Source organism: Peromyscus leucopus, chromosome 2, assembly GCF_004664715.2.
Source record: "Peromyscus leucopus breed LL Stock chromosome 2, UCI_PerLeu_2.1, whole genome shotgun sequence".
Lineage (NCBI taxonomy): Eukaryota > Metazoa > Chordata > Mammalia > Rodentia > Cricetidae > Peromyscus > Peromyscus leucopus.
Genome location: NC_051064.1, coordinates 83591893 through 83606155, shown reverse-complemented (window position 1 = coordinate 83606155; position 14263 = coordinate 83591893). Strand labels below are relative to the sequence as shown.

At 35.7% G+C, this 14263-nt stretch overlaps 1 protein-coding gene across 50 annotated transcripts in view; it reads left to right on the top strand.

Moving 5' to 3' along the window:
* Positions 1-14263, top strand: part of Ptprd (protein tyrosine phosphatase receptor type D) — a 2272674-nt gene that overhangs the window by 2135886 nt on the left and 122525 nt on the right. For 26 of the 50 annotated variants that reach the window (XM_037203364.1, XM_037203377.1, XM_037203376.1 and 23 more), the window contains 2 exons: positions 5283-5443; positions 10341-10355. In XM_037203364.1, coding sequence (XP_037059259.1) covers positions 5283-5443; positions 10341-10355 — 176 coding nt within the window. The remainder of the gene's footprint in view (positions 1-5282; positions 5444-10340; positions 10356-14263) is intronic. The other 24 variants (XM_037203372.1, XM_037203388.1, XM_037203384.1 and 21 more) reach the window with 2 other exon arrangements.

Sequence of the window (14263 nt, the reverse complement as noted above, 5' to 3'; positions counted from 1 at the left end):
TAGTTATTTTGAGTTTTGTTCTTTCAGCTAATTGCACATGGAGCTAGATATATGTGCATGAGTGTAGGATCATCTACCGGAGCATGGATAGCTCTCATGTTCTGCTTTCCTGAAGAACTCTCCCTCCTCTAATTGATATCTATTACCAATAATACCTCATCTATGGTTGGGACTTTTTACCCATCCAAAACTACCATATTGGGGTTTTTGTTTGATTTGATATTGTAGGTCTTGCACTGCTGAGTTCTTGTGTCTGGAAAAGGCTCTTTCCTTATAGTCTCCTAATGCCTTTGACTCTTTCTTTCCTTGTAGTTGTCTACTGCCTCTGACTCTTCCCTTCTTCTCTTCTACTGCCTCTGACTCTTTCAGTCTTTATATTCTGTCTTTCATGATCATCTCTGAGCCTTGAGAGGAGGGCATATAATTGATATAGATGTCCCATGTAGGGCTGGTCACTGTCACTCTATAGTTTCTTGTTCTCTGCATGCTGAGAAGTTATGGGTCTCTATGTCAATCACCTCCTACTAGAAAAAGAAGTTTCTCTGATGAGGCTTGAGAGATGCACTAATATATGAATAAAATGATGAGTCATTAGGAGTCAATTTAATACTGTGTTTATTTAGTAGAGCTGTAGTAGTAGGTTCACCCCTAGGACCTAAGGCCCCTCTAGTCACAAGTTCTTGGCCCCAACTATGTCCTATTATATTTCTTGACATTCTTCTCAAGATAAACAATGGTTTACCTACATGTAGTAAGACCATCATTCACTACATAGTCAACAGTTGTATCTGGTTTTCAGTGATATGTTACTTTTGGAAGCCTTAGTTCTCTAAGACAGATTAGTAATAATAACTATAATCATTTCAATTGTTACTTGGCAGTTGGCAGTAACATAAACCACTTCTCTACCCTTTTTACCTCCCCCAACATACAGCTTTTTGCTAATGTGTTGCCTACTATTTAGAGTACCACAAACTGGTTTTGAATGATATAATGTTTAAATCTCTTATTATTTCTTCCCACTCAGCAAATTCTACTTTCCATGAGGCTGGTATCATTTTATGCCTGTCCGTTCATTTCCTTTTTCATGACTTAAGTTAGAAATTCATGTCCTCTGGGGAGCCTTGTCTATAAATTTCCATTTTGATTGAGCATTTCGATTGTTATCTCAATGCCATTTGGTAAAGAATTTCAAATCAGCTGGTTTGTTCACATCTATCAGTTTGAGATTAGCCTACAAAACTGAAGGGATCCTACCAAAACAAACATATGAAAAATTATATTTCCTTGATATATAAACTCAATTCTAAGTTCTTTATGTAAATCGTATCTATCAATGCATGCTCCAAGACTTCCTATACCTCCCCCCGCCCCGCCCCCCCACCCCCAGCTTTCAAGTTATATTTCAGAAATTTCAAAAAAATACTGAGTTTTCATCTATTTGATACATAGACAATCTTGAATGTCTTTTTAACCTCTGTCCTAGGAAGTAAAGAAAATAGAAAACAATAGTAAAATTCAAGTATACAATGTAGCATGTTCTCTGCTTGTCTGTTGAGCTTGAACTAAATTCAGACAATGTGCTTCAAGATAAGTCTGTGAAAAATGGAGATTAAAAACTTAACTATACTTGCTGGTCTTGAACAAGTATATCCACTTGTGTCTTAGCATTCTCAGCCACTTTAAAGAATGACTTTTTTGATTGTTTGTTGTACTTTATTCAGTAAAAATCTGCTGAGAACATTCTAAATACAATGTACTATGCTAGCCATTTTAAACAAATAAACATAAACAGCATATACATCACAAACCTTCTAGGAATTTAGTTTCATCAAAGAAAATGAAGAATTCATACACATCTTCAAAAACAGAATTTAATGCATGCCATCAAACATGAAATAAATGACTAATTGTCAGGCTTGTATCCAGTGGTTTTTTTTTTTTTTTTTTTTTTTTTTTTTTTTTTTTGTTTTTTTTTTTTTTTTTTTTTTTTAGGACTGAATCCCACCAGTAAACAAGGCAGTGTTTAAGTGGGTCCTTGGAAAGTAGTTGGATTTTTGGAGCTAAATGTTATAGAGTTTGTGAATATGTTAATTAGTAAGGATAGAACATTCAGGAAGCAGCAACAAAAGCTCACTGTGATAGAATGTGTTAAATATGGTAAGAAGGTTTAGAACAAAAGTACCAAGGCTCCTGATAACCATGGTGAGATACCCATGTTGCATAGAAGAATTTCATAAGAGAAAGCCTCTCAAAGGTATTACAGTTGCAAGTTAAGATGATAACTCCAGTGCCAGTTGTAATTAATAAAATGCAGAAACTCTGGGTATGTACAGGAGCACATTAATGAGGTTTTAGTGAACAAATGGTATCTATGAGACCAGCAGTTTAGCGTTGGGATACACATAAGTCAAACCTTTCACGGTGAAAGCATAAAGAAGTGGGGACAAGACAAAGATGCATCTGGGCATAAGGGGAGTTCTTTATTTGAACCTGAATGTTCAGGCAATTGAAAGTGAATAGTTAAAACTGGTAGGAAAGAGTTAGTGAAATGCAGAATTAGGAAAGTCAGGATGGGAGTTATTAAGTCTTGCTCAACAGGGGCAAGTCTTCAAAGATACTTAAAACCTAGGCACTGAAGAAAGACAATTAAATTTGGTAAATGATATTATAGTACTAAAGGTCACAGTTCACTGAAAACAGATGAGTAAATGGAAGGAGACACCTGCAGCCAGTGGATATGAACTGACTTGTGGAGTAAACAAAGAACTTAAAAGTGATGGGAGTCAAGAAAATGCTTTATTTGTGTGTGTGTGAGTGTGTGTGTGTGTGTGTGTGTGTGTGTGTGTGGTTTTTGTTGTTGTTGCTGCTTTAGGTTTTTTGTTGTTGTTTTGTTTTGTTGTTGTTTGTTTGTTTTTTTGTTTTTTGTTTTCCAGATATGGTTTCTCTCTTTAACAGCCTTGGCTGTTCTGGAACTCTCTTTGTAGACCAAGGTGGCCTTGAACTCACAGAGATTCACTTGCCTCTGCCTCCCAAGTGCTGGATTAAAAGAATGTGCCACCACACCTTGCAAAAATGCTTCATTTTAAGTGGGACAAAATAGAATGAAATAAGGTATTCCAGAAACAAGCCCATTCCTAATTGAGTAAACGTGTTTTGAAGAAATGTGATCAATTTTCTTTTGGAAACAAACATATGAACTTCTAATTGGTAGCTGTCATAAATTAATTAGAATCTACTAAATCTCTCAAGTTCTAATAATTCTGCTTCACAAAGCTGTACCATCTATTCCATACATCTTGGTTTTTAATTGGCATTCCCTTTTGTAATTGTAGACTTAACTGCTTGTTTTCCCATGGAAATGTTTGCCAGTGCTGATCTCTGTAACTTCATGACATGGATTGTCTCATGACTAAGATCTTAGGACAACAGTATTTCTGATTTCAGAGTGTTGCTGCTTGCTCAGTGGATTGTTTGCTTAGATTTTTAACAGTCCAAATCCCCAAATTTGTAAAATATCCTAAAAACAATCAAAACCTTTTGGATTTCAGAATATTTGGAATCACTGTTTTTGATTGTGAATACTCAATTTTATCATCTTTCTTTTCACAAAGCAATTAATATGTTACTATAATGCAAATGCTCATTGAAAGTTGTTTAACTCTTTTTTAAATATAGTTGTTCATTTTTGACATTATTATAATTACATTATTTTCCTTCTTCCTTTCAACTCCATTACTCCCCTTGCTGTCAAAAAAATTCATGACGTATTTTTCTTTAATTATTAATAGTGTGTGTGTGTGTGTGTGTGTGTGTGTTTGTGTGTGTGTGTGTGTATACATAAATATATAAGTACAACCTGCTTAGTCAGTATAATGTTGCTTGTATGTATGTATATGTTGTCAGGGAAAACCATTTGGTATTGGATGACTATTTTATATTGAGTAAGCAATTGGTGAGCTCTTCCCTAGGGAAGACTATTTCTCATCTCTCAACATTCCTTAGTTGCCTTTAATTCATTGTGTAGAGTAGAAGCCTTATGAGATTTCCCTCTTCTAAATTAGCACACCTGATATTACCCTTATAATTGATAGAATTTCATGAGTGTAGTGTCCCTGGCATTTCTGGGAGACACAATCTCACAGTAAGCTTCCTGTGCCTCTGGCTCTTACATTCTTATCATTCTGCTCCCTCTTCTACTGTGATCCCTGTACTTTAGGTGATGCCATGGTGTTGTAGATGTATCATTGAAACTGATCTCCACAACTCTGCGTTTTTCTCAGTTATGGTTTCCTGCAATGATCTTTCTCTTCTTGTTGTAAAGAGAAGTTTCCTTTGATGAGGGATGAGAACTACACTGATCTGTAGATGTTAGGATACATATTTAGAGTGTAGTTAGGGATTATGCTGATTTCATAAAGTGACTGTTATAGATTCTCCTTCAAGATCTATGACTTCACTAGCTGTAGGTGGTTAACTAGGCTTCCAGTACCTGGCGTGGTTTCTTTCTTGATAAGTGGCCTTAAGTCCAATGAGAGTGTTGTTAGTGACCACCAAAGCCTCTGTGCCATGACCGTACCCTTAGAGTTATCATGCCATGTTAGTTGTTCCTATGGTTCATAGGCATCACAGCTGGGTAGGACTACTGGTTGTTTTCCTCCTTTAGAAGCTTGTATGGCCTTCTAGTACCATGAATACTTGATGGAGGAGGCTTTTCAGGTCAGATCCAGCTCAGGTCCTCTGAGTCCTATGTCTGAAGTACATAGTGTCTTCAGCAATGGGAACTTACCTTTGACTTCTAGCAGGCAACCAAAGGAAACAGCAATAGCCTGTTCAGGGAATCTTTTGGGTAACCCTGACCAACAACTCAAAAGAAGGCTTCTCATGCCTGTTGGGGGTGGTTATTAGATAGACTATGACTCTTGAAGGGAACATTGTCAGCCCAGATTTGAGACCTGCTTGTTGGTATTTTACACTTATGAAATTGTATGTGTAAATTCCATGGTAAAAGTACCTTTGAAGTCATTTACACCATTTTAAATGGTTTTGTTATATTTCTCTCATTTTCAGCATTGTAAAATGTCCTTCCTCTCATACTTCCTTCTTATTATGCTTCCTTTTTTAAAACACACCCCTTCTTTTCTCTGTATTTGTTTAATATGACTTTATCAACCTGTCATCAAATACATTATATCATAAGTTTTTCCTCTCATCTTAGTGCTAAAAAATACCCTTTAGGAAGACATGATTTTCTAACTGACATGGACTGTGTTTATTCTTAGAAAATGTATGCAACCAGCCCATACTCTGACCCTGTCGTGTCAATGGATCTGGATCCACAACCAATCACAGATGAAGAAGAAGGCTTGATATGGGTCGTAGGTCCTGTTCTTGCTGTGGTCTTTATCATCTGTATTGTGATTGCTATTCTTCTTTATAAAAGGTAAGTCTGCTCTATATTTTAATTCTGACTTTGAGGACTTCCTTAATTTAGAAGAATAAATTAATTTTCCATGATTGTGTGGTAGATTTTATATGATGTATTTGAAGACAGCCCAGTAACCAATATTGGAAAACATGTTTTTGTCATGCCTAGAACAAACTGGGATGACTGAGCTTGTGGTATGTTCTTTTATTGTACAGAATGTACTCTTTCAGCCTCCATATTCTATGGCCAGTTTAATGATAGCAAGATATTGGTACATCCCAAACAGCTCTTAATTTGGTTTTTAGATGATTATTTTTGAAACATGCTTTTAAACATTTCTATTCATTTCATAAATCTAATGTGCTTAAGTGCATGTTTCCCTACTAGCTGTTTGTGTTGGTTTAGTAAATATAATTAAATGATTTTTTTAAAAAAGAAAAGAGATAAAGAATGAATTCCCTCTCAGTTTTTGTGCATCTTTTCCCAAATAGTCACTATTAAATTTGCATCAGTGTTCAAGAAGGGGTGATCAGAAAGTACTGTCTTTTAGTTAAAACAAATTCTAACCACAGTCCTTACATGTCTCAATATTGACATGATTAGTATTTTGTCCTTCTACCATTATTCCTTTGTTCTTATGTTCATAGAATAGGCTTGTTTCTTTTCTTCATGACCTCTGATCTTCTGTAGAAAACTGTCTTTTATTAGGGTCTATTCTATTTATTCCAACACAGAGAGAAAGTTGAAATGATAAAAGATGATGCGAAGTTCATAATCATCACTCATTAAGTTGCCTATTTTATCTTGGAGTTAGAAAGAAGGAGATAAATATCCTTAGTTATCCCTTCAATCCCTATTTATCCATTCAGGTCACTACCATCATGCAATTGCTCAAACTGTAAAATAGCAGAGAGCGTGTGATCAATGACAGAATCTCCTCTTAGGTGAATGTTTAAATCCCCCCTTTTCAGTCTTTATCGTATTGGTATGTACCTTAATGGAAGCTGTTATATTTCCTCACCTCTCTTCTGTATAAGACATAATAGTGGAAGAAAGGTGCTGTCCACACGCTCCAGGTCAGTCATGGATCCTATATGAGCCAAAGGAGGAGTTGGTGCCCTTTCCTGTATGTGTGCTACAGGTAGTAACCAAAGAATAAGGATGGATTTTTTTTTAAAAGCCAAATTAGATTTCTCATTGTTATCTTGAAGATACTCATTCAAATGGTCACATCCTACAATGGAATCTAGCCAGGAAGAAAGTACCTATTCACAGGTCCCGTTCTAGCCCATGTCATGTGGCATTTCTGATATTCAAAATATGCAGAATGCATGCCTCATTTTCAGGTTATGTTTTATTATGATATGCTAGGCAATTAGTAAGTAATTCTATTGTATTTGTAAGTTAATTATGTAAATGTATGAAATTAATAACTATAACCTTGATAATTTTTTAAAACTTTAATTACATTTTCCTTGATTCATCTACATATGCTTGAAAAGAATCAACTCATTTATAATTTTTCCTAATCCTGCAAGAGGAAGCATCTTATTTAAAGGTTTCATGACTGTTAAAAGAGTTGCATTTTCGAGTATGCACATGTAGCATCGTCTAATGTGATTGTCGAAAAATGCATACATCCTCGAATGCTAAGTATATTTAGCTAACCATCTGAAGGCCATGGAGCATTTCTGAAATAGAAATGCTTGCTTCAGCACTAAAAAACGTTCCTGACTTGAAATTTAAGTAGACCCAACAATGTCCTTCTTGATTATCATGAGGCAGTTCAAGAGGAAATCTGTACTTAATGAATGGTGTCTTTTATAACTTGGATTCTGAACAAAGTTAATTATAAAATATGTACTTCACTCTCCTTTTAGGTGCCCTTTGGGTTATATATAGACCATTGATAATGACTCAAAATTGAAAGTATCACTATTGCCATTACTATAATTAAGAAAATATTAATATTTTACTTCCTTATGCAAATAATGCTTAGAGCTGTCAATAGCCTAAACCAGAACTGGGTCACATTGACTTGATTATTGCCTTTACAAGGTACACTTGCTCACAGAGTGATCACTTGTGCCTAATAGCCAGCAGCTTTGGATGGCTTGGCGTATTGATAAGTGTATTTTATCCTGCAACTTGAGGCTTTGAGGCTTTTTCTTAATAACTACATTGATGTGGAAATGAACACTATTTTATGTCACTCTGTTAATTTGACTTTTCTGTTATTCTGATCATTTTTATATCTATAATGCATTGATAACTAGTGATAAAACTATTACTGAAGCCTTGTAAAGGCCTTAACCTACTTACTCTTAAGAATATTAAACTACAATTGGAAGACTTATAGTATTACAAATATTACTTATTATAATTTCTTTGTAAAGATTTTCATAATTAATTTATTTGATGACTCAACAATATAAATTCAGAAATAAGATGCTAACAAGGCCTAGAAAAACAGTGGGATATAAATCAGGAACCCTGTGGTCAAGGTCAGCTTCTGTGGCTGAAGGGCTAGAAAGTCTTACCAACACCTCACACTTTGTCACTTGCAAAGAAAATAAATTAACTATACAAGTGAGCTTTTAAATAATACTATTCCATAATCTGGGAACCTATTGGCTTTATGTTGTTTCTACATTATACGTATATGTGTGTATCTAATTGTTATGTATAAACCCAGATTACCATCATCCATCCACCACTGACAATGAAAATTCACCATGCCACTCATTTCTTCCACATTCATCTACTCTGCACATGCTACATATGTAACACTCAGTAATTAGTTCCAGTAAAGCCTGAGAATTGTTTATAAAGAAAGTAAACATTTTAAAATAAAATATTAACATAAATTTAAGGGAAAAAATCAAGAAGGATGATAGTGTCTCTTTCTATGTCATGGTGTGGGAAAGAAGGTACAGAATATGAGGCTAGAAAAATCCAAGGCATACTATAAGGAGAAGTAACATCCTTGGCCATGAAGAGCGAAATTTCTGTCCTTATCCTTAGATACTTGTGTGTAAATCATGAGATAGATGAAAAACAATTAATTTTACCTTTCCCAGCTGTTCCTAGAGTCTCCTGTTTGCACATCAACTTAGACAAATTTCAAAATTACCATCAGGCATACCATTGCAGCCTTTATTACTTGTGAAAAAATAGAAGTCCATACCTAGCTCAGGGTCAATGCTGCCTCCTGCCACCTAGCAGCCTCCCCTGTCTGGAGTCCTGGTCCTTGCTGTTCCTCATACCCTGATCACACTTCTCATCTTTTATGTCTGAGATCCTGCCTCTCCTCCCTCTATTCAGGCTATCCTACAGCCACCCTTTCTGTGTCCTTGAAGTTCTAATTACTGATGATAGAACCTGTTGCATCGCTATAACTGCCCATTATCCTGACTCTCTTGTTTTTCATTATCTCCTGAGTGCCCAGAACAGAGCTACCCTGAATATATGATCTTATATGTGTCCAATGGCATTCAATTTACTTTCCTCCAACTGTTCATTCCATCATTTCCTATCAATTTCATCTTGGCCTATGATATAAATTTTCCTGTTTTTCAAGCCTTCAAACGTAGATATTTAAACAAATACGAGTGCATGTACAAGCTACATCAAGCAATCCTGTAGAAGAACAGTTCTGTTAATTAACTCTTCATCCTTTCATATAAAAGTCCAAGCAGCCTTTCTCTTCCACACAGAGGAGATTCTCTACACCCTAGTCTCCCATGAATTCATTGATTAAAAAGGAAGTGAGAAACATGTACATTAGGTTGTTTTAGTTTTGGTAATTTTTTGGTTTTGAATTCAGGACACTAGGTAAATCACTTTACTTTTAAGACCAGAAAGAACTAAATAAATAAATAAAAAAGAACTAAATAAAATAAGTGTGATATCATTGTCATCCTTCACTGTGTGTGTGTTTATACAGATAAATGTGAATTTTTGTTTTCCTTTCTTTGAGCAATGGACTGCATCGTCTGTAGTACTTGTGTCTACAACACAAAAAGCACTTTACCCCTTGCCTCCAAGTGAACATTGTTCAGATTAATACTTTCTGGAGAAAACTATAGTCCCTGGAAAACAGCTCCACATGTAAATAGTCATTGTATCATTATGGTGGAAGCACCTCTGAGTGACTGGTGGGTGTGTTTATAGGAAGTAGCACCCACGTGAAAAAAATGTCTGTTTTTTCAATGGCTAGTAATAAAATGCTTCTGGGAATTAGCTGAGCTACACAGAAGGGGCATGCACTTTGGATTTATAATCACAAGTTTTATATTTTCCAATACTTAAAATGCATTTAACCCTTTATCATAAAAAAGATTTATGATTGCCTTACTTGTCAAGAAGTGTTGGAAAAATTATTTCTGCTACTTTATTTCATTGTGGTGTAATGTTCCGGTGCTCAAAATTTTACTCAGTACAATGCAGTTTCCAGAATTTCATGTCATTAAAGAACAACATATTTCTTAGTGGAAGGCTTCATGTTTATAAAATTCTGCTGCATTTTCATTAAGAACATGAGTTGTTTTCCTGAGTTAGATCTTAAAAGTTAAATATCACGGTCAACATATACTTGCCATATTAATTAATTTTAGCAGCATTTTTGTAAAGTAGTAAGTGAAAGTGAACACACCAGTGAAACCCACGCTTTCTTTATTCAGTGGTATAGTCTCATGGCCTCCATTTACTTCGTGATTAGAGGCCTGTAAACATTTTGATGCACTATTGTTTACTAATATGTGTGAGCTATGTGTCTCTGCTTGTGAGCACGACTTTTAAAAACGTGGTTGTCATGGTTACTCTTGTTACCATTGGCCAACTAACATTAAGCCTTTCTTTTTTTCCTTTTTTTTCTTTCTTTCTTATTTATTTCGTGCTGCATTAAATGGAGCAGTAAACCTGACAGGTGAGGAATAGAGACCAACCACCTTCCATGCTCAGTAAATAAGCTACAGATAGACTTGAAGCGTTGGTGAGGTGAGGGTGGGGGCCCACATAAAAGATCCTACCTAGCAAGTGGAAGCTGGACAGAGCCTACCCACAGGTGAAAATTTGGATATTAAAATGACAATGAAGGAAATATTTTGCCTTTATGAAAAGGAAACAATTTATTTCATTAAAACCAAATTTAGAAAGCAGTAAAGCCAGTCTCTGAGTTACGTGTTCAGGGGTAAATGAGGATATGTGTGTGTTGATGTGTCTGCAGGTTGGAAATGTGAGTTGTCCTGTAGACCTTTTGTTTCGTTTGTTTGTGCCCCTTAGACAACACTCTTACCAAACCCAAAATTATCCCTGTGTCCCCCAGCCCTGATTTGCAATAACAGTAATAACAATACCTAAAATATACTTAACGATGATTCCAGACTGTTTTCTACTGTTTAACATGCATATGCAAATATATCCATATTTATTGATATAAATGTTTGATTCAAATTCAACTAAAAGAAGTATCTAAGAGGTCATCTGCCAGCACTACATTCTGTGGCCTTTAGTGTGTGGTGCCTGGGTCAGCAGCACTGGAATCATTATTGCCCGAGAATTTTCCAGAAATAAAAATTCTTAATTTGCACTCGCACCTAAGATGAGTAAAGTCTCCAGCTTTGACAAAGTAGCCTCTGTTTTAAAGTGCCCTCACAGCTGGGTTTTGTACACACTTACATTTGAGAATCACTGTTTGCATCGCTGTCTCTAAAATCACTCTAACACTGAATGGACAGGACTGTTAAACTTAAAGGAGAGGGTCTCCTTTAGTGGACACCATGATTTGTCATTAATCCAGCAGAAAAGTACAAGCTATTTTGTTTCAGCCAAAGCACACAGCACTAGGAACCTACTTCCTGTTCTCAGGTTCCATTGTAACTATGCAGGCACTTAACAGTTTATAATCCCTCCTCATTGTACTCATATTAGAATCTGACCGCAATTTAAGACATTATCTTCTTTTTCATCAGTGAAGGAGCTGAGAAGATGGCCTCTAGCTGATATGCATTAAGATGATTTGAGAATAATTAGGGACATCAAAGCAGTAAAGTCTGAACCATTTTCTTTAAATATTAAGAGTAGAGTTTTCATAGAAGTTGCACTCAAAACCGGCCTCTGGATCATGACTCCAAACTTCTGAACGTCTCAATTTGCTCTGACATCCCTCCTCAATGGGAGCTATGTAAAAGGAAAATAAAAACAGCAGAATGCCACACAATCTTTAGTTTCTCTTTAACTACACAGTTTCTCTATATGGTATATACTTGTCATTTTAAGAAGTAAACTGGAAGTAAAATTGAATAACCTTAATAGGAAAACAGTAATAGTAAAGTTTGAATGTTTCTGGCCACTGTTATAGTTTCTAATTGAAAATGAAATGATGGAACCTTGGAACATTTATCAAAAAAATGCTATGGCTCACATTCATGCTAGGCCTGGTGTAGGCTATTCCATCCTCTTCATATTTTATAATAGTAAGTTAAAAATTTAAACTACTTAAAATGCTTACTGATCATAACCAATACAGTTTCTTCTGATTCTTTCTTAGACATGCTGTGTGTGTTTGAAAAACTCCCATTCTAGTAAATATGTTTCTACTAGTAGTAAGGTTATAGGCAGCCACAATCATGCCTTTGGTTTTCATCAAACAAAGCTAAGAGAGTCTTTGATCTTGGTGGTCATCTCATTTGAGCAGATGGAGTGAAAGAAAAATTAGCTATTAGATGTCCAGAAGGCCCTTTCAGTCCATCATGAACTGCAATTATATGGGATGTATGATTTGTAAGTAATTTTAATCCCTTATTATGATCTTTCTGAGGCTCCTGTCCTGACAACTGGTGTAATTTCCAGCTTTCCTACTACAAAAAAAAAAATTGGTTGAATTTCATTATAGAATGTTCCTTCAGCATAGCCAGTGTCACTCAGCCTGGCCTCTGGGAAAAAGAAGATAAGGAGGCTGTTTGATAATTCTCTTAAGAGTGAAACAGTTTCCTTGCCCAGATATTTCTAATTCTGCTTTCCATTCCCTTGAATAAATAGCACTTTGGAAAGGAAGAAAGACGCAGGTTTTAGTTATTGGGTCTGGCACATCAGTAAAGAAATGTACCTGTGCCTACTTACCCACAAAGGCTCAATCCTGAGTATGTGACATGAAAGGACCAGCTGTGAGTATCCCCTGAGACCAACTGGCTAGCTGAACTCCTTGTCATTCATTAAGCAATGCTGCATCTTCAGTGATAAAATGAGTATCTCAGTGTTGTGAGGCTGATACCCATGGCATGATTGGTACTCTGAAAATGATCAGTTGGTCCTTCTTTTTACATGGAACCTTAGCCCCTGTCATCTTTCTCATTGCTCTTTTCAATCCTTCACCTCTTCTTTTCATTTTCATTTTCTATTCACTGTAACTAGAGGTGCCAATACTGTGGGCACAATTCAGAACCACCACTTATTTTAGATTGACAGTGTGGCTTGGCAGTACCTTCTATCCTAAGGCTCTCCCTGACTAATTTAGATTGGAAAATGTAGTCCTGAGATAGGTTAATCCATGGTACTTAGTGGGCAAGGGCATAATAGGACCCACCCAAGAAAATTCATTGCATCAAGGATATTTCACTAAAGCATTACACTTGAATAAGTCAATGCACATCCTCCTTGTGTCAATCTTCCTACATCCCCTGGTTATTTCTATTTTGTATAGATGAGCACAGATGAAAAGATTTTATGGCTAACCTGTATAGCATTGAATGAGAGAATACGACAAGAGCGATGCTTGCTAGTCATCTATAGCAGTCACATGAGAAATATACAGGAAAACGAGACACATTGAAACACACCTTTCTCCAAACAAGAATTTTTGCTTTGAGTAATGACGAGATGCTACAGCTTTGACTATAGCATAGAGACTGCTGCTACCAATATTTGGAAATGGGCAATCTGAAAAATGCTTCCATTTGCTACATGGGGTTTTCATCTAACTCTGTAAAAGAAATTGTTTGGGTTTGTCAAAAAAAATGGATGAATAAGTTTTATGAACAAATCCCCACACTTCTTACTTGAAAATTTAATTTTTGGCAGCTTAAGAAAGTATATCTAATTAAGTCAGCATTAAATCAAGTAGAAGGTGAATCATGTGAAGAATCACATTTATAGAAAAACCTGTTCAGGTGTTTTGAATAATCATCAGCGTAGTTTGCAATTATGTGAAATAAAATTACTTTTTTTGTCTTTCTGTGAATGACTGTCATTAATAAAATATTAAATTTCATTACATAACATCACTATACACACCTCCTACTATCATTTTTCCATCCAATTTAGAAAAAAAGGAGATGTTTGTCTTTTGTAGTCCCAACTCTCCTTCTAAGCATTAGAATTACTTAATATTTTAGAAATGTATTTCCTGCACTCACCTCCAATAGATCCAATTATATATTCCTTAAATGAGAAAGTGGTGGGAGTGGACATAGAGTTGTTAACTTTGAGGCCAGGCAGATTTCCCATGGTAAAATGTTAGTTTTGTCTACTGGAGGCATACAGTCCTATTGACCACTAATAGAAATAGTAGATGATAGAATTTCTGGGTGCATCTTAACAGTGCCCCTTGCAAACTTAAAGACAGATGACTTGAATTAATCATTTGGTCCCCAAGTCGAAGAGGGATTTGAGATTATCTACATTAAATAGAAGGTGTGCACCTGAAGAGCCCCTGCAGGCTCACGGAAAAGTACCTGAACAAAGTCACAAAGCTCTTTAATCATAAAGTTGTCTAAGAACTGTCAAACCAAAATGTTGAGCAAAGAATGGTATAAGGACTAGTAGGTTGTTTAGTTC